Genomic DNA, 20,968 nt, shown 5'->3' on the forward strand with positions numbered 1-20,968 from the left:
CGCGGGGCGCCGGGGGCCGCCCCGGGCATGGCCGCTCGGGCGGCAGTGCCCCTGGCCGCCGCCGCCTGACTCGCGGCCGCCGAGCAAGTTTGGAGCGGCGCGGAACTCCCCGGCGGGATGGCGGCGCGGAGCCCGGCGGGTGGCCGGCACTAGCGGCTGCGGAGCGGAGACGCAGGCGGCGGGCGAGCCGCGAAGCTGCCGCCCTCGGCGCCTGTTCCCGGGCCGCCCGCAGGCACCATGCGCAGGTCCAGCACGGACGAGTCCACGTACCGCCGGAGCCCGTCCCTGGACAGCAAGGATTACAGCTTTCCCCATGGCACCTTTCGCCGCTACAGCAGCATGTATGGCGGCCAGTTTGGGACCGCCAGCAACTCTTTTTTTGGCTTTCACACCAACCCAGGCCCTAAGGCCACCAAGGCTAAGTACACGTCTCCCAAGGGGAACAAGTACGTTGTCTTTTACCTGGATCTCTCATTTATTTTTCTCCTAGAGCTGAAGAGGTGCAGCATGGCTCACAACTGCCTGCAGTGCATCAAGTACCTAATGTTTGTGTTCAACCTCCTCTTCTGGGTGAGTACAGCCCGGAAAGCGTGTGGCGCCGCGCTCGGCCCTGCTTGCACGGTGGAAGGGGAACTCGTTACTGCTTGTAAACTTAGATCTTGGGAGCAGGACAAGCGAGGTAGGCATTAGGCCACACTGTTAGACTGTGCGGGTGACCTGTGGGAGTTGCTGCCTTCATCCTGGTCGTACCAGCATTCCAGAAGCACTTTAAAACTGTGGCACAAGGCAAGACTGGTTATTGGGGGCACTGATGGTTCAGGGATGGCATGCTCAGCACGTTGTCACGTTAGAGCCCCTATCAGGCAATCCCCCTTGGTCCTCGTGAGTCCTGGGTCCTGGAGTAGAGCCCATCTTGCTGCTTGTGGGGCTGTCATTTTGGCAGGAGCTTGGTGAGCTGTGGGCAAACATGCCAGCAGGATGCCAGGACAAGGGCATGTGGCCTCGCAGTGGAGGTGGTGGCTGGTCAAAGCAGGGCAGTTGGGAGTTTCGCTGCCGTGAGTGAGTGTGCAGCTTGTGGAAGGAGTTGGAAGGAGCCAGATGCGGGGTCCGGGTTACACGAGCAGTTTATCGCATGGAAAGTGGAGTGGCATAGTTGCTGGAGTAGGAAGGGAGATGAAGCCAGGTTCAAAGTCACCTGTCCGGACTGCTATGTAGGAGGGTTTGTGGTCAGGGCATTAGAAGGTGCCTTTAAATGCCTCATTCTTCCGTGATGGCTAGTTAACACACTGAGGGGAACAGGAGTGTAGAGAAGTGGCACTACGTCTGCTCAGCACTTCAGGAGGAGGAGGGGACTGCAGTTTTTTCTCATTGCCTGTTCTCCACACGAGTTGTCTGAGCTGTGCAGGAGGATGTTGGGGGAATCTGAAGAGCTGTTCTCCAGCGTGTGCTGCTGTACTGCCAAAATGAGGAGCTGCAGAGCTGGTTCATTAGGGAACATAAAGTACAGGCAACTTCAGCTGACCTGAGCTGTATGGAGGTGCCAGGATGCAATTAACTGTTGCAGGTCTACGGAGGTGCTGGGATGCAATTAACTCTTGCAAGTCCACTGAGTTGATGTGGTCCAAACTAGAGCTGTGAAATAGGAGGAAGGAGCCCTCTTTAAGCTCTAGATAAGCTAGAAGAGAGTCTTAGTAAGACTGCAATTTGTCTTCCAACTCTGACCCAGGTTGCCTCTGGGTTCCTAAATATTCTCCAACTCGAGCTTCATTAAAGCTTTTGGAACGATATGGAGCCGTGAGCTTTATTGTCCTGCTAAGCCGTGTGTCTCTCCTGGCCGTCCCCGGGGGAGATGGCACTGTCAGCCGGCTGAAGCGTGTGCTGGGGAAAGGCAAGCGGCCGCTGGTATGAGGAGCTCTTTTCAGAGCTGTGCGTGGCTCTGCCACAAAGGGTAGTTGCTGCCTTCTCATTCATCAGAGTATTCATCTTGCGCTGAGGCATGCGCATTCACCAAGAAAAGTGCACTGCTGTCGGTACCGTGTGCATTTAGCAAGGGCACACTGCACACAACGGTATCCCTGGTGTGCCTTTCCCTAGCGTGCGTTACGCTTTTGTCCTTTCCCTAAAATCATGAAAGCTGTTCTCCAGTGCTTGGAGGGAGAGGAAAAGGAGGGGTCCCATAAAGAGCGAATGACCATGTGCCAGCTGGGAGGATTATAAGTGAATTGAAGCCCGTGAGCAGAGGGACGGGTGGTGGCAGATACCGCAGCACGACTTCCTTTGCATTTCCTCTTGGCGTGCTACCTGCACAGCAGGAGTGACTGATGATGCTCAGGCCCAAATGAGGTTTGCACAGCATGGAGTTATAATGTACGCTGTTATTCAGCTCCTGCCACTGGGGAGAGCTGCTGAAAAGAAAACATTTTAAAAAGTAGTGGCTTAAGCTGACCCATCTTCAGGAAAAAGAAATCTTCTACTGATCAGAAATCTTGTTGTGATTATAGGCTGCTGCTGCTGTTTTGTTTTTAATGTTGTTGTCAGTTATGTGTCATCTTCTACTTCTTAGGAAATGAAAGTGGGGGAGTGTCTGCACGGGGATAGGATTTCTCTTCAGATACTTACTTGACCAAGTTTTGCTGTCTTATCCTGTTTTCCTGTCCAGCCTTTGCTAGGTAGCTGGTTAGTGACAGGCACAAGAAAGTAGAAAGAGAAACAGTGTCTTTCCGTGTTTTGACCTCCAAATAAAAGCTGCTGATTTTTTTTTTTTCCTGCAGTGAAAGAATTAAAGTTATAGGTTCCTTCTGCTTTATATTCCGTTTCTATTCTGCTCTTCTTGTCCCTGTTCGTTAGCTCTGGTCACTTTAGTGCCTCTCTACAGCCCCGTCCCCAGCAGTTTGAGCTGCCCTGCAGATAGGTGGTGAAGTCGTGGCAGTCCCCAGCTTCATGTGTCTCCAGTGAGATCGCTGCTGCACTTCTGCAAGGGCGATTCTTCATTACAAACCTGGTGAATTCAGAGGAAACAAAATCCCAGAGACCTTGATTTTAAATGTTCCTGGCAAGCTTTATTGGATTAGGTGCTGCAGTCACGCTGTAAAATTTTTACAAGCTGTCATATAACCTGTGAAAATAGAGCAAGTTTCTCCACCCCAGTATCACAGCTGGAGAGCAGGGTCCTTTTGAGGGTGTCTAGGGCTCAGGTGCCGGGTCGGTGGTGGTGCCAAATCTGCCTATGGGCACAGCAACCAGGAGCAGTTACTGTAGAGTGCAAACCTGGTGGTCTTATTGCTTCAAATAGCTCCTTCCTCCTTGAAAAGTCCTGCTTGCATTGCTCTTTTCTCTGTGAAGAGTCCTGCCCAAGCTGCTCGTGGGGCATTTGCAGTCACCCCAGGGCATTAAGGCAAGAGAGCACAGACACAGGGTTGCTGGTAGGCAGCACGGCAGCTCACTTGGGAATTGTCATGCAGGTGTCATTTTGTGGCACCTGGCCAGCAGTAGGCGGCAATCCCTGTCTCCCCGCGCTGGCTTGCGAGTTACCTAAACAGCTTTTGGCACCTGATGCATAATATTTGCCTGGCTTCATCCATTTATACAGACTTCAATTTCCTTTTGTTGAATTACTGAAACTAAAGATCTTGGCTGATCACAAAGCAGAATATTTTTCTTTCATAATGAAATAGACTTACTTCGTTGTGAAATATTTGGGGGAGAACATTTGTGTTCCGCATTCTGCCCCCCAAATATTTTGAACTCCTTTATGACAGTCAATAAAATGAGGTATTTGCTTTCTGCACTTGTAATGCAAGACTCTGCTTGCCTTTTTTTTTTTTTTTTTTTTGTTTAAAAAATGTAGGATATGTCCTCAGGGCTACATGAGTGCTGTAGAAAGGAAAATGTCATCTCCTTAATCTCCCTTAGCTTTTGCCAGCATTCCTGCTCTTTTTGACTTGCTACTCCCAAGCCACTGACACCTGGAAAAGGAAACACTTTTAGCTGTACCTGTGTTTCCAGCAGCTCTTGCTTTCCTTAGAGAGTGTTGTGCTAGAGAAGACTTGCTAAATTAGTAGAAGTTTGCCCACCCGAGAATTGAATTCTGATGTTAGACACTTGAGATAATACTCTAGCCAAGATTGGAAAGTGGTAAAACACACAGTGTGTGAAGCTATGCTGTAGAAGACTGGCATAGAGAGAGGAGAGAGCAACAAAAGAGAGGAGGCAAAGAAGAGCTCGGGTGTATGTTGGCTTCATAAACATGAAGCGCGGGTCAGGAACAGCTGGAGAAGCAAAGCCAAGGAAGCGTCAGGCAGTGCTGGTGAATGTTGTGCACTAGAGTCTGTTCAAAAGTAAAGTGTTTCTGCCTTTAGAAAAGTGCAGGTGAATGCAAATTTCAGCTTGACACACAGCTAAATACGTGATGCCTGGCCAGTGTTGCCAGTGAAGGTGACTGGCTAGGGGTCTAGGGGTCTGACGCCTCCAGTAAGGTGCGGGATGCTGGGTCACTCCTTCACGGCTAGCCGTGGGTATGGTGAGCGAGGCTGAGCAGTGACCACCTGGTTCCTGAGAAGAACTCCCTTGTGGGCTTCCCTATGGCCTTCCCATGAAATATTTCACTGAGAACATGACGGAGATGGTGGAAGTTTATTTGCTCTTTAATTTGGCTCCAAGGACCAGCCATGGGCATTTTGTCTCAACCTCGCAACTGCGGACCCAGCTTGGGAAGCACCAACGTTGCTGACTGGGTGCTATAGGGGTACTGTAGCAGCAATCCTTATTATTTGGGTATAATTGGAAAGGACAAAGGGAGTAAGGAGACCTTTGGGGGATAATTTTTCTTCCTTTCACTTCAGCTGACATGGCACAGGTATGTCTCATTGAGAACTGCACCTGTGTGAGATCTGTGCGGGTTCCAGCATGCAGGGCCCTTGTACTCTGAGGAGCCAGAAGAAGGAGCAGCAGGGCATGAAAAGGCACTGTGGGCTGTTGGGTGGTCTGTGAAAAGTTGGGCGGTCTGTGGGAAGTTGGATGGTCTGTTTGGCCAGAGGGTGGGGGTAGAGAGGTTTCTCTTTGCTCCTTTATACCTCATTTAGAAACTATCTGAGCTTGTTAGCTTAGCAGGAGAGACATTAGCTGAGCACTTGCTTATTCACAACGCTGGGAAATCTGAGGAGAGGAGCAGCTGATTTTGTTGAGTTGTCCTTCATCTACATCCTCCATCCAACAGCAGTCAAGTGAATGAGATTGATGGCCAGCTAGAAACTCCAGAGCATGCTGGTGGCTGAGGACAGTAATCCTTGCATACCTATATCCAGCTGCAGTTTTAAATTGAGGACGGGGAGGGGAAAGAGCAGTAGATTTCTAACATTGCTGAGATTTATTGTTCGCTACTGCTCAGCCCCTCTGGCTTTATCCACTCTCCTGTGGCACAAAAGAGGTTATTGCTGCTGGAGTGCTAAAACAGTAATGGTGATTATAATGACCTGCCCTCGTTTAACCAGGCAGGCTCTCCAGAGTGAGGAAGGCGGTTGCAAACGGGGCCCTAGGAAGCCCAGGCTCGGCAGGGGAGCCCAAAAGCATGCTGGTGGGCTGTTGTTGGAAGCGACCCCATCGATTCATCACGGCTTTTGCACGAGTCCTGCGGCTGCTTCTGTGGAGCTGAGCATGGGGAAGGGCTGCCACGTGCCCTGCTGCAGGGCAGGCGGTCACGTGTCCGTGGTTTGGCCGTCACTTGCAGGAAACAGTCTGGCAATACATAAAGCAGGCAATCTGCTTGCTCGCGTAGAGCTGGCAGGTAAGCTGTGATCACCAAAGGCCGGATCTTATGGCACGATCTGTTTGACTCCTATGCAGTTGGTACAAAGGAAGGTTTACGCCTAAACATCATTTTCTATAGCAACTTTGCTTGCTCTGCTTCTCCTTTGTTGTTTAACTCCTCCAGGAGCTACTGTGTCTCGCACTGACATCTCATCTCTGGCTTTACGAGGCCTCTCCAAGGATGTATTTTTAAGCAGCACTGCTTTAAAGGAGAAGAGAGTCATTTGATATAGAAATTATACTCTTCAAAAAAAAAATGGCATTTCCATGAGAGACAGAACTATTGAGACAAGGTATCTGAGGGAGAGAGAAAGATATTGCCACATGTCTGATTTATATGGGCACCAATTAGAGCTTTTTCCATCGCGGCACCATTCAGAGTAGTGCTTTCCTGTGCCGATTCTGCGGTTTGATCGAGCTTGGGATCATGCTGCAGCCTTATCTCCCGGGGAAGGCACTGCGAAGGGCTTCATTCACTACCTGAGCGCGTATCTTCTGAAAACCTTTCAGAAGCTAATGACTTTGAAAAGGGACGTAGCTGTCAAATCAGGCAGACGTTGATAAATGGCCTTGTGAGTTATTTGTGCGACGCTCTGCCAGCGCAATTCAATTTCCTCATCTTCATTTCCTTAGGAGGCCAGGCAAGGAGGGCTTCTAGTACAGAAGGGAAAAAAATGCCTTCAGGTTGGCTGTGTCTTGGGTGCAGTCTTCAAATTGCTCACTTGCCTGCTCAAATTGCCTGCTTCTCTTGCCAAAGAGGAGCTCTGTAGTGGTAGGTGGGTTTGCTAACATGCTCCTTGTTCTTTAGCAATAGTTCTGGCAAGGGCTGAACATCTAACATGACAATTTTGCTCTCAGGTATAACCACTGTATCGTATCAGGCTCTCTGTTAGTTCAAAGGAGTGAGGAAGGCCGCCAGTGGGAAGCGCACTCATCCCCGCGCCCCGAGTGTGCGGAGTGACAGCCTTCTTGGAGCAATGGGCAAAAGGACTCCCTTCTGGACAGTGACAGACGCTAAGTCCATTGTAGTCAATACTACACACAATGTGAAGGATGGCAAAGGTTGATGAGATAATTTCCACCCTTCCTCCTCCTTTGCAGCTTCATATGAAGATTTCTGAAAGTCAGGCAAGACTTTTATCTTCCCCTTGGGGGAGCTATGTTCAATGGCAGAGTAACCAGTACATGTGCCACTACATCACTGTTTACTCTGCTTGTGTATTTTATCCTTTTCACCTTCTTTGGACCTTTCCCTAGAGTGCATCCGTTTTGTTTGCACCGCTATACCCACACCACTGTATCCATAGATTATCTAGAAAACTAGAGCCTCAGTCTCTGTCTGTATCCAGATACTGCTGTTGTAAACATGATGAATGCTGCTCTGCAGTTTATTTGTTGATTTTGAGCCCAACTTTTGGCTAAGATAGCAAATCAGGTAACTAGATTAGTAACATAAAGCATCTATGTGAGATATATAAGGACACCCCTCTTGGGTGTTAATAAAGTGAGCAGTGTCAGATCAAAAATGAAACATGGAGTCAGATGGATTGACTTCTGCGTGTGTGTGATTGTAGATGCTGAACTGTGTTTCTTACCACCATCCTCTAATTGTTTCTTCTGGAAATGTTCAACGTCACGAGATGCTACAGAAGTAAATGAAATTGAAATTGCAGTCTGTAATTAGACTGTCATACTGTAACGCATCTTAAATCTTCAACAGAAAACCTAATACCCTCCAAAAAACCCTCTCAACGGGCTTTGAGTGCAATGCATGCAAAGCCTAATAATCAAATATGATTGTGAACAGCGAATGAGGCTTATTCTTAAGATGCCGTATGTGTGGATAGTAGCGTGGGTGAGGCGGAAGGTTGTTACACAAGGTCAGAAGACCCAAATGACGTGACTTGGCAATGTCTTACATAGAGATATTCAAGAGTTTCAAGGTGTTTTTTCTCTTACGTAGTATTTCAAATTCAGATTTCTATTCTTACCTTGCCCATGGCACCTTTGCTGCTTCTCAAGTGCATTCAAAATCCTGTGGCCACAGCTATTACTCTCCATCATTTTATTCTCATAGCTCCTCTGAGCTATGCACTTTTCCATGTGCCTCTGAATCCATGTCAGTTTGATCTGTACTAACTTTAGATATACTGTGCCCGTCTCCTTGGCTGCTTCCTGCAGTTCCTTGCCCGGAAGGAGACCCTGGCTGTCCCCAGGGAATGCATGCCTGGTGAAGCCGCTGCTCCCGCTGCACTCGCGTGGGGAGCGGTCTCCTTTCGATGCCAAATGGAACTTAGCAAGGGCTTGGAGACCAAGAGAACCTGTGCTCAGGGGAGGCGAAAGAGCAAGCACCAGTCGGTCAGGGAGCCACTGCTTGTGTCTCCCTTGGGAAGAAAATGTCACTCTCCACCCACCCCGCAAACAGATTTTCTCTGTCGCCGCTGCCAATGGGAAGTATCAAACAGCAGGTGCAGGGTGGGCTGCTTAGGATTAAAGAGCTTAAGGCCCCTGTTTAAAACAGACTTAGCACTTCGGAGCAAAAATCTCATTGCCTTAGTGAATGAGGCCATGGCAGGCCTCAGGTGGGATTAGAGAGCTGTCGTGTGGCTGCAGCTATGCTGGCCAAGGTGCACTTTTGCCAGGAGAGCTGGTTTTGTTCAGAGGGCGTGTGTGAGCAGCAGTGGCAAGAACGCTTTTGCTGTGATTAGTTGTTCCTCTGCTGGGGGAGAATTTCTTTTGGCCACCAGGACTTAAGAAAAGCAGCACTGCACGCATTTATCAGGCAGAGTGGAGCAGAGGGAAGGGAGTATTGTTGGCTTGCTCTCTTTTACTATGCACGATACTAAATTGGATTCATTGAAGTGAATTTAAAATCCAGGCTAGTTTTTTTCCAGACCACTTCAAGCCTCTGGAGTTTTGCATGTCAGTCTTGGAACCGGGCTTGGAAGTTACCTGCATTGAATATTGGCTCTATGAAGTAGAAGAGGTGATGATGTTGTTGCTTGTTGGTAACAACTTAAGCAATACACTAGTACTAGAAGGAGGAGTTTAACCTCTGAGGAAGGATAGTAGCTGAGGGCTGTGGTGGTAAAATCAGATAGTGGCATTGCAGTAGACCTGGAAAGCTTTTTTCCTGTACCTCCCTCCCCTAGAGTGGAGGGGAAAGGTGTCACACCTTCCTTCACAGGCTCCTGAGCGGCTGGAGGGTGTTTGATGTGGGCGGTTGGTTATTTGGTGAAGTACATGGGATGTAAAGTGATGTGGGGATGTATGACAGTGAAAGCAGCCCCCGGGAAGTCAGACCTCTACTGTATGTGGCTTGATGCAGCGCATGCACTTGTGATAGACATGAGGCCTAGCAGTTGCTCAGTGCTATTGGAGGCTGAATCAGACCTTCATGTTTTGCAGACACGTTGGATGCTGCCAATAGCAGCCATTGGATGCTGCAATAGCGGCCAGCAGCATAGCAAGATGAGTTTTAGATCATCTTGCTTTGCTTAGCATGCGTGAGCAAGCGCTCTGTGTGCACCGTTGCAGTTTGTCCTTGCTGCTGTTTTTTCACTAGCTAATGCTTTTTCTTTCTCCAGCCACTTGTTGAAGAATTGTTTAGTTTTCTTTGTTATTGTGTATGCAAAGCTGCAAATACTCTGCAGCCATGTGAGACTAGTGGGAAGCCAGTTCCGGAATTTATTCCAACTGGACCCCGGGTGGCTGTCTGCTGGGGTAATAGGAGCTGTTGGGTTGCACTGTGAGTACAGGCTTCGGTCCCAAATTGGCTCCGTAGAACAGCCTTTTTCTCATCACAGCTACCATTAGCTGTTATGCACTGATTCAGTCGCTTGATATAGATGTCACTCCTCAATTGACTTACTCAACAAGTCCATTTTCTCGGAAGGCCAGCCTAGTTTAACTCATTCCTGGCAGGTTATTCAGAGAGGCGGTGTTGCACAAAGAGGTTTGGGATTGATTTCTGGTTTTGTCTCTGGTTTTGACTATTGCGTTCCCAAGACCACTGTGTAAAAGCAGATCTGGGGAATGCCCCGATTTGACTTTATGGCAAGCAGTGTTTAGTTAAGCCTGGAGATAACGTGCTTCTCGCTGCAATCCATTTTCTTCTGCCACCGCTTGTATCTCCTTTGCGTAGTTTTCACTGCTGAAGTCCTCCTGCAGAGCCAGTCGTTTGTCCTCAAACACTTTTACTTGTTCTATTGTTAAAAGGAAGTGCAAGGCACGGAATTACCAGCGGCCTCTGGGAATCCTGAGCCATCCCTAGCCAGTATCCTATGTCGCTTGCCTGAGGAATGGTGGTCCTGTCTCAGGGTGGATGGAAAAACAGATGCCTAAAAAGAGGACAAGCTGCAGAAAAATGGTTTTTATTTTCAGAAAAGAGAAGACTTTTACCTCAATGAATTCCTGCTTTGAGCAGAATGTGGAATTATGTGTCTTATACAGGTGGTTTCTTCGCTGCATGCCTGTGCGTGTACATATGTGTTTGTGTGAGAGAGAGGTAAGTGAGCTGCTGCAAGTCAGTGGTAAGTTTTGGCTAACAAGATTGTATTTCACTTAGATTTGGAAATAACATTTGACAACTGTGGGACTTAGAAATGTAGCAAGCTTGGAAATTGTGCTACAGAGTCAGTTTTGGAGCAATAGGTGTGTGTCTTGGAGAGTGAGAAATCCTAGAGCCCCATGAGGAGTGGCTTCAGAAAGGTCTCTGGAAAGGCAAGGTAGAGCCCTGTGCAGCCTGGTGCTAGGAGCATTTTTTGCAGCAGCTTTAAGGACTGTCGTTTTTTAATTGCTGTCCAAGTACTGGTATTTTGTAGGTAGCTAATGCTTAGAATAAGAGAAGTGGGGGAAAGGAAGAGTTGCTCAATGATTAAAACCACTGCTGGGTACCAGAATGTCGGTTTGGTGCTGCAAAAGAAATGGAAATAAGAAAACGAGTGAAGAAGAAAAAAAGGAAGGGAGGTTGATGGCAGTTATGTGCTGGAAGCCTGATGCAGGGAGAGAGGGTTTTTTAAAGGTGTTTGGGATCCGAAGCATTCAGTAGCTAACTGCTTATCTCAATGCGTCTTAAGATCTGTAATGATTTCCAGATACTACAAAACAGCCCTTCTTTGCTCTTCTGAAATTAATTTATTATACTGTAGTCATTACAGAATTAAGTAGAGCCCTTGAGTCGAGAGAAGCCTATTCCCTTTATATAGTGAAAGATCAGCAAGAAAAAAATGAATGTTGTAGAAGCAAGCAAGAAATCCTCAGGTTTGAGACAGGAACGGGTGGAGCGAATTCTCAGGAATGGCCTGTAAATCTGAAGATATGGAAAACAACCCGCACAGCTTGAGCCCTCTTTGCATAACAGCACATTTTCTGCAAAACGATAGTGGTGGAGATTGTCTTTCTACATTATTTTAAGCTTTTACAGTGGGCTGGTGTTTCACAGAGATTTTTGCCACTGAAAAAGGATCCTGAGTTGGCAGTAGGGCTCAGTGATGTTTGGAGCGATGGCCTGTTGCCCAGGACCAGTTGGAAGGATCCTCTCACTTATGGGCTGATGATGTTCCCCTAGGCATATAGTTGCACCCTGTTACCATAAGGGAGTTCAAACCCTGTCCCCTCCCCACCAAAAAGAGTCAAAATGACACAGAGACCAAGTGAATAAGCCTAGGAATGAGAAATTTAATTTATATTCTCCCAGATGGATTTTGCCGTCAGCTCCTCCATCCAGGACAGTCCCTCCATCCATTCCCCACCTCATCTTGCTGATGATCCTGCTGCTGTGGATGTGCCCAGAGGTAGGATGAAGATGTAAAAGAAGCTGGAGCTGGCATTTATTGATGCCATCCATTTCCAGCAATTAATCACAGGCAGTTTTTTCTGTTTGTATGGGAAGTGGTATGAGAAGTATATGGGAAGGTGGAGGAGAGGCAGCTGAAGGACTCGTGAAGCATCTTAATAAGGATGTTATCCCTGCGAACGGAAAGGTCATTTATTTAACCGCTTACGCTGGTTCTGTTTTCCTTTCTCAGTTCCTGTTATACTAATAAATAGTGTTGCCAAAGCAGGTGCTGTTGTCCTCATCACAAGTAACGTAGCTTGCAAGAGTAGGATTTTGCGTGCAAACTGTAGGAGTTTTCTCTAGACATCCGCTTCCTTGGGGAAGCCGATCTCACTTCCAAGACAGGAAGTCTCCTGCAAAAGTGGCAGTGTCTTGGAGGTTTTTATGTAGGAGTGTGATGCCTTGTAATTATTGAGCTAATCTGTGGACACCTGTAGACACGGTGGTGTTTTTTTGCTGATTTGAAATTGTTAATGGACGGGAGAAAGAAGATTGTCAATGCTATGGTTTTGCCTAGGCTTGGAAAGCAAGAGTCTGCGAGGGTCTCTAGAGGAAAGGCACTCTTCTCCACCTCATTGCTTTCATTAAACTTCATTGCAGACCTGAAGTGCCTGCAGTGATGCCAGGGAATCGATAGTGCTTACATTGCCTCTGCAAGAGCCATCCTCTGAGCTTCAGGGCACTCTATACTACCCCAAGTTAATTCCAAAAGGCTCAGGGATATCTAAACCAAACCATAATTTTTCCATTGCTTCTGCTCTCTGATCATGGTGACCAAGTTCACTCTCAGGTTAAAGATTTTAGAGAATTTCTCTGGGAAGAGAGTCATTGCAGAGCGTTGATTTCACCTGCTTTCCAGCACACCAGCTCTGGCTGGGCGCCAGCATCCTTCAGTCCTGGCAGGATTCCTGCTGCTGCCGCTGCCGCCTCCTCCTCCTAACCCTTGCCTCTCATTGCAGAGCTCTTCACTTCCAAGAGAAATGACCCTGCTCACAGATTCCAGTTCTCTCCTGTCCATCTAATAAGCAATCACTTAGTGCTATTGATGGGAAAGCAGCCTACAGGAATCAATAGCTGACATGTTGTGGCGGTCTTCAGGTGAAAGCAGCAGTGCATACAGATGAGGAGTATGAGCTCTTGATAGGAAGGAGGCTACATTCATGCAGCTTGCAGGAGTAAGCTTAGTAAAGGGAGTTCTTTGAGATTAAATGGTGGGATTTTAGTGTTAGTAAGTACGTGTAAGCAGTAAACAAAAAGTCATTGGAGGTTTGAATATTTTGGCATCTATTGTGTGACAACAACCCAACTCAGTGTTTTATTTGAGCAACACAACTTATGAATTGGCATCCATCTGTCAGGGTACGTATGTGTATGAAGGTATGGGATTGTGTAAGAATTCCAGAGGTGCTTTCTTAGCACAACTGGTGCTGCGTATGTTCTGTAATCTGAAGCTGCCAGAGGTGAGACCTTAGTGAGTGCAGCGCAGCTGGTTCCTGCCTTAGGGGTGAGCTCAGGTCTTGCGTGGTTGCAGTGATCCTACGCGACCTATAGAAAAACATCTCTGCGTGGTCATTGGTATATGTAGGATTCTTGCAGGATATTTGCCAGCTGGCACAGGAGAGCAGGGAGCTTGCAAGAACAAGTGTTTTTACCAGCGCCTTGGTGCCGCTTGTTTATGGTCGTCTGCGTGGATGCTCCTTAGTCTTGAGGAGGAGAAAAAAAAAATCAGCTTTCTCAAATAGCATGCAAAGATGCATCCAAGCGCACTACTTTTTGAGATTACATTGTAATATTCTCTGACTCCTCCAGATTGACCCTATTACGTTTGACATTGATTTTTTTTCTTTCTCTTTTTTCCTTAAATAAATTCTGTCTCCCCTCAGGCATTTCCCCTCTATCTATCTTGCTGTAAAACTTTATTGTTCCTTCAGGTTCTGACTGACTCTCTTGCAGAGAAGTGTTTTATAACACTTCGCAATAAGGCTGCTATATAAAAATTAGTTGTATTAGAATCTGTTTTCTGTTTCCTTCCAACTTTCTGTTCTTCCTTCACCTTTTAACCTATTCTATTATACAAAAATAAATACCAGTTTGAGTGCACGTCATCTGCTGCGGATGAGATGTTGTGGAGTTTCATTATCACCAGCAAACTATTTTTTTCCATTCTGCACGGCGTGGATTGATTTTTGTTATCTTTTCTTGTCTCCTAGACTTCTTCTTGACTTTGGGATCAATCTAATCTTCTCCAACTTTGCTGGTGCTCTGTGTGGTTTTCCCCAGTGCTCTGATTAGCTCCGACGAGGACGTTGTTCTACGGTGACACGCTGTAATTTCATACCCTATTTTTTCTTCCCCACCCTGCCCTGAGATACAGCACAATTTCCAGTGAGATCTTTACAAGTGGCTGCCATGCTGTGAGACCGTAATTCAGATGGAAATAAGAATGCCCCAGGGCTGCTTTAATTCATATTAAGGTATATTTTAACCACTACATGGTATCCTAACATGTCAAGAATTTCACTAAAACTTCATCAGCCTCTGTCTTAGCTTTTGATTTGTTCTTGCTGGTTTGAGAGATTGGCATGTAAATATTTTTAAGTCCCTTGAAAGTGCTTTTCCTCAGGGATATGGCCAAATACGTAGTTTGTATAACCCTGTAGTAGCTGAAAGCAGCTAGGATCACTGTGCCAGATTGCACAGACTTTTTAAAGACTTCATGGCAGAGTTCAAATGCATGGGGGCTTGTCCTTTCCTAGTTGGACCAAGGTTTCTTCAAGGAGTGGGTTGTTAGGGTGACTGTATTTTGCCACAGGGTCCCCCACCACCCATCAGGGACTTCTTTGTAAGTAAAAGCTATGTCAAACACTATGTTCTCCTGCCTTTATCAGCCCTTTCCCAAGCATACAATGGATATCAAAGACAATTTTTTACTTAATTGATATTTCATATCTTCTAGAACTATGGGGAGATGTACATCAAGTTTTTGATCCCGCAAGTCAATAAAATTAGTCACATGTGCATGGAGCAAGTATATGCAATGGCTTGTCAGTGGCAAGCAATGCGACCTGGAGATTATATATAAAAAAAATACTTGGTGACTGTTCTACACTACAGAGAAATTCAGCTATATGAGAAAGAATTTAGTGGGTAAAATCTCTATTTTGCTACTTTTAATCCCACTGGGTAATAGCAATTTGAAGAAGTCCCATTATTTTCAGTGAGACATATAATAAATTATCTCCCGCTGTTAACAGGAATTTTTGGTCCTCCCAAAGTTTGTCACCTGTTTTGCTGGATGTATGAGTGGAAAGACAGAGCTCCTGGGAACATCTTCCGTGCAAAGCTAGCAGCTTCCAACTTTCTGTCATCGAGAGGGAATTGGCTATCCTCATCTCACTACCTTGCCTTTGACAAAGGCAAGATCCTTTTTAATATTTCAAGCAGTGACATGCAAGTGACAGTCCTGGGTGAATGCATAGTCTTTGAATGTTGCTTGGCATGTTGAATGACTGGATCTAGGGATCCAGTCATTGACTTGATCCCTAGAAAAGCGGATTTGAACAAGAGCATGTGATGGACGTTGGTATGAAGTGCATGTGTTTTGAAGCTCTGCAGTGATGCCTGTTGCTGTGCCTTTGGCTGCGTGAGCAAATTATTGTGCCACATCCCTTCCCTTCTACCTAAACTCACACAGCTTTGGTGCTCGCAGTTTGGCTGTCTGGGCAGAACATGTTAGCAGGTGATTGGGGAGACAGCTGAGTGAAACCAGAACTTTCCAGAAACATAAGTGCATCTATGAGATGCCCAAGGTGTGCTTCAGCCCAGTGGCTACCAAGAGAGTGTCCCCAGCAGAACCAAGGAGAAATAAAATAAAGATAAAATAAAGAGAAATTTGAACTATCAGGTTCCAAAGCATTGACTTGTAGGAGATGGAGGATGGTCACCTGTTAAGTGATGTGGAAAGGCAGTGAGGGAAGGGAGGGGAAGTGCGGGCGCCCAGGAGCTGTGGGCTGTGGCGTCGCTCTCGCGCCGGGAGCAGGACAGGTGCTGCAGGCAGGCAGAGGCAGCTTTCCAGTTTTCATGGGGAGAGAGCAAGTCTCAGCCAACTGCTCGGAGATGAGAAATTCTGTTGCATTCAGAGACTCATTGGTGGAATCTAATTAAACCACTGCACAAAAGGAACTCATAAATCCCCATAAGTGGAGTTATGGATTTATTTGCTGGCAATTTGATATGAAATCAGGAGACTAGGAATAGATGGATCAATTAGCACTTTTTTGTTGTTGTTGTTTGATTTTGAAAGATTAGGAAATGCAACGTGCATAATACAGACTTCTGGCATCGTTACCTATTCCTCCAGCTTTATTTTCCCTGTCACTATATAATGAGTAACAAACTAAGCTGGTATTAAAGCAGGCTTAACAAGCTATTGCTGTTTAAATTGCAATATGTCCCTCTCTTTGCTATTATTTTTAAATAATTCCCATTTTTGTTGTGGCCCTTCCATTCCTTGTGAATTTTGCATAATGTTTGCCTTTGTCTGCTTTGAGTCCTCTGTGAAGAATTGTGGTCGTTGGGCTGCCTGCTTCTCAGATTCCAGTGAACAGGAACCAAGGACACTCCTCAGCAAGGGAAGGTCAGGAAAGCCATGAGCAGATTTGGTAAAATGCATTAGAGTCTTGAGAGTCTGTGAAATTCAGTATTTCTTTGAAGCTACTGGACTGCCTGAAAGGCACATGGCATTTCAAGGGTCTTCACGGCATTTCTAGTTGTGCTGCTGCAAAGAGCAATGAGAGTCTTTGAAACCTGTCTCTGGCTGCTTGGTTTAAGGAGGCTGGTTGTAGCCCTGATCCTGTTTAACTGGTGTTTCCAATCCATTGACCTCGAAAAGGCTTTTATTGATCAATAATGTGCGTATTGAAGTCAAAGGACGCTTTGGCACAAAATTGCACAGGCAGAATTGATCAGAGATGGTATGATGAGGGGAGGACAAAAAGAGGAATGCAATCCCGTATTCTCCAGTTTTCCACTTCGCATGTTATAAAATCAGAAGATATCCAGTAAAGATCACTTTTACAATAGTAAAGGAAAATGCTTATGTGCTCTGTGCAGTTAGCCTGCTTGAGCACGTTCTGATACAGTATCAATGAAGATAGGATAGATGTTTTTGAATGTGAAATTTGGGACCCTATATTCCTCTTTTTCAAAGATTTTGCCATTGAAGATACTTGCTTTCTTTAGGTGGTTCAATTCCTGAGTTGCCTGCATATAATAAAGATATAAATCTTCATGTGTTAAGGTTTGAAACATTTACGGGTTGTGGAAGAAGCTTTCTGTGCGCAATATATTATTTCCTTGTCCTCAGTGGCATTTCCTTACCCTTCTCCAAGGCATCTGCCACTGCCAGAGATAAGGTGTGAAAGTAGGTGAATTGCTGATGTGATTTGAAACTCCAGGACCTATCGGAATAGACAGTAATGCTAGCAGTAGGGGAAAGAAGCATATTTTCCCCCTCCTTATCTAAACATAAATGAATTCAAGGCGCAGACTTGAGAAATGACTAGTGATTTGAGATGCCTCTGTTTTATCCTGCGTGACTTGTGAACCTCCTGTTAGACTTGATTGCTTAGAAAGGTGCTTGTACCTTGGGTAGGGTATGCAGTTGCATCCCCTCTTGTCTCTGAAAGGCTGCAAGAGCTGTAAAGCCAATGGAGAAGGGAGATGAGGAGATTAAAGTGTAGAGTGGCTTCCCAGTGAGGGATCTTTAAATACATTTAAGTCTCTTCAGCCTAGAAAACAGATGGCCAAGGGTGGGTTTGGAAGATATTTTAAAGTGTAAGATCACAGATTGCATAGAAAAAAGATGGATAAGGAAAAGGTGAATAAGGGGTGATTGCTTAAGGTCTTACCAAAGAACAGCTTGGGGGCATCTATTGCAGCTAGCAAGTCACAGGTGCCAACAAACAGGAAAAAAAAGAAAGAAAATGCTTTCTTAAAGAATATATGGTTATGGCTGTGGAAATTGTTGCCCTTATTCAGTATTCAGTAAGAAAAAATCTGAGACCAAACAGGTACTTGCTTACCCATGGCTTAGTGCTGGTAGCAGAGGAGTGGCCGTCCTGTCAGGGCTTCTGTTACCTGTCACAGTGTGGTCTCTTCTATCTTGTACATTAATTCATATAGCCTGTTTGAAGGCTTAAACGCAGGAGAGCTGTCGCAGGCTGGGTCATGTCCATGCTCTCTGAGGGCAGGAACTCCTTTGGAAACAGAAAAGCAATTTTCCTTTAATGTATTCAAGGTACAAATATGTTCTGTTTCCGTGCCTTCAGGCAAGCACAGGTGGGAAGAGGAGAAGGAGTGTGTGTGTGTGTGTGTGTGTGTGTGTGTGTGTGTGTGTGTGTGTGTGTCCCCTTAAATTTCCATAGGAGAGAGTTTCCAGATCTACTCAGCCCAATTTGCCTTCAGGTGAAAGGAGCTTTCCTAGTTTTGCTGAGAGACTAGGAAGGTGTATTGCTTGGCAGTGTCTGCTCCTCCAACTGATGCCCCAGCTGAGTCTCCAAGTCCTCTAGGGCAAAATGCTGCCAAGCCTGTGGAGCATGTCCCCATGGTCAGGGGAGGCTTGTCTATAGCTGGATTTTACACTCTGCAGCTTCACAGAGCGACTCAGTGTAAAAGAACTGCAGAAATCCTTGGGAATAGGATTTCTGTCCAGAGAAGTGCAAAAACACAAGACAAATTAGAAAGCTCCTCTAAGTCTCTGCTCAGGAGCACCTCAGACCTGAAGATGCTGGTGCTTGCTCGACCCTTCACTGTAGGGGAGGTTTTCATTATTTTTCTGTTTGTCACCATTTGCGGTTGCCATAAGGCTTCTCTGGGATGGGTGCTTATTGACTCGCTGTCCAGTCCAACGTTTAGCTGTCAGTGTGTCCACTCCGAGCAAAAGAATGAGTCAGAAAAGGGAAATGCAGATCCCGATCATTCCTGTGCCTGGGGTTGAATGGCATATTTTCAGTGGTCTGTAGCTTAGTTTATTTACTTTTGTTTTAAGGCAAAAGCTTATTTAATGACCAAACCAAAATAACCTGAGCCATAGCTGATGTCAGTGGATCTATGAATGGCTTGATGGTGTCTGAAAACTGTTAGTGAACAGAACCTAGTACTAGGGACAGGTCAGTGAAGGACCTAGGGTAATCTGAAGGTTTACCTAGTACTGGGTGAGATTAGTGAAGGACCTAGAGCAGTCTGAAGGTGTAAATGCTGTGTGCTCCAAATTCATCCCTCCTTTCCCTGAAGACCACACGAAGTGCAGCACAGAGCTGTGCCATGGGAAAGTGCTTCTGGAAAGGGGGAAAGCTCTTACCCTCTTGATTTTTGGTTATATATTTGTACAGCTGGCTAATGACTCTCCACTCGTGCCATTACTGTAACAGAGGTCTGTACAGCTGGAACTTCCATCAGTCACTGAGTTTCTGCTCTTCAGAAAGAGGAACATTTTCTAACATTCAGCAAAGTCTTAGGGATCATAGGGGATCTGTAATGAAGCTCCCCTGTCTCCGAGGTGTGAATGATTTTCTCTTTGCTGACAGACATGCCTTTGCTCCAGGTAGTTGGCTGTTCCCTTAACACCTCCCTGTGGAGCAGAGATGGAAGTGCTTTACTAGGGAAACATCCATGGCTCAGAAATGCTGCAGAATAGGGCCCCTGATGAATCTCCTTGAGGGGCAGAATATCCTCAGTATCCTCATCCTGTTCAATCTGCAAGGAGGGAAAAGCATGCACTTCAGCTAAGTGGTGTACAGCAGAGATAAAATGGCTCTAAATTGCTTCATTTCCTTTCTCGTGTGTATTTGCTTTTTCTTTTCTAAGTCTCTTGGAAGGGCAGACATGGGCAGAAGGACCACCGCAGTGGTGACAGTACTGCCCTGACTCTGTAGCACAGAGGCACATTGCACCTTGGAGAAGACTCCAAGGCTGAAACGCTGACTTGCATTTTGACTTGCATTGCTCAGGAGCTGACTGCACGGGTTTGCAAGCCTGCTACGAAGAGAAGCAAACCATAGGCAAACAAATGACCTTGAAAGAGTCAGTCAGTAGCAGCTTATGTGCCCCCAGCAAGCACATGGCTGGGCTACATTCACTGTCCAGTCTTAAGAAAGTTTTTCTCTCATGGGTGTCCAGTGTCAATATTTTTCAGTTATGACATAATTCAAGTAGAAGAGCTTAGGGAAAGCAAGTAGTCAAAGGCTGTCTGTGTTCCTGTGGCCACATGGTGCACAACTGCTAAGGTGGAAGCAAGTGAACCAGCAGACAAAACTTGCATCAAACCACTTCTGACGTGTCAGCAACAAGACAGGAGATATCCAACCAGATCTCCAAGTACTACAAACTCCTCTGATTTAAGCAGACTTAAAATAAGAAACCCGTCTTTATTACACATCTGTCTCATCTGAGGTTATGCTGCAGATAGATTCATAGACCAGGCTGCATTAACCATAAGCATCTCTAATCTAGGTTTAATTAGCTATTCGCTGGGAGTAAAGAGCTAAAAGTATTGCTCTTCATATATACAACTTCAAATCAAATGCCTATTAAAAAGGAATAATTTTGAATAAGAACTGAGCTTAAACCATTCCTATTTCATCAGGGCCCTGAGATGATTTGAGCCTTGCTGAATAACTATCCTGAGGTCCAATGCTTTATCATGAGTTGGTGTTTTTATATGGTTAATCACTGTATACCTGTTCGGTTAAATTACCTGATTTAGAACGGTAGGCAAGCTCACTGGATCTTCATAGATTATCATGGGAAAAGCATGAATCAAAGTGGAATTAGCATTTTTTATTGTTGTTGTATTACTGGAGAAAATCCAAGTGACACATCTCTTATCTAGTCAGTAAGACAATAGAATCTTTTCTAATCTTGGAATTTTAAGGCAGTAGAAAAGGCAAAAGAAGTTTTAGAATCTAGAACTTTTCCAATGAGCATAGGCAAATTGCTTAACTTTTAATATCTTTTTCACGTATGTCACATTGCTTTGAGTTTGTAGAAAATTTGCTCAATTATTTTTCATGGTTTCATTCATACTAAGGTCAAAAATGCACACTGAGCCATTTAATCCCCACTTGGATTAGATAATTAAATAATCTAATCCCACCTTGATGAGCCTCACCAAGGAGTTTCTCTTAGAGCTTGTCTTCCTGCGCACTCACATGAAGAGCCTTAGGCAGGGTGGTCGTCACAGGGGTGCTATAGCTCCAATTCCTCCGTGTCCTGCACAAGCAAGGGATGTTGGATCTAGTTGTCTTAATTGCCCTCTCTTTTGCT

At 45.8% G+C, this 20,968-nt stretch overlaps 1 protein-coding gene across 1 annotated transcript in view; it reads left to right on the plus strand.

Annotated features, from left to right (window-relative positions):
• Window positions 1-237: 237 nt before the first annotated feature.
• Window positions 238-20,968, plus strand: part of TSPAN4 (tetraspanin 4) — a 129,925-nt gene continuing 109,194 nt past the window's right edge. The window contains exon 1 of the mRNA XM_026034668.1: window positions 238-570. Within this exon, the coding sequence (XP_025890453.1) occupies window positions 238-570 (333 nt within the window). The remainder of the gene's footprint in view (window positions 571-20,968) is intronic.

This window comes from Nothoprocta perdicaria, unplaced genomic scaffold (assembly GCF_003342845.1).
Source record: "Nothoprocta perdicaria isolate Ctin4 unplaced genomic scaffold, notPer1 scaffold_15, whole genome shotgun sequence".
In the NCBI taxonomy this organism is placed as follows: domain Eukaryota; kingdom Metazoa; phylum Chordata; class Aves; order Tinamiformes; family Tinamidae; genus Nothoprocta; species Nothoprocta perdicaria.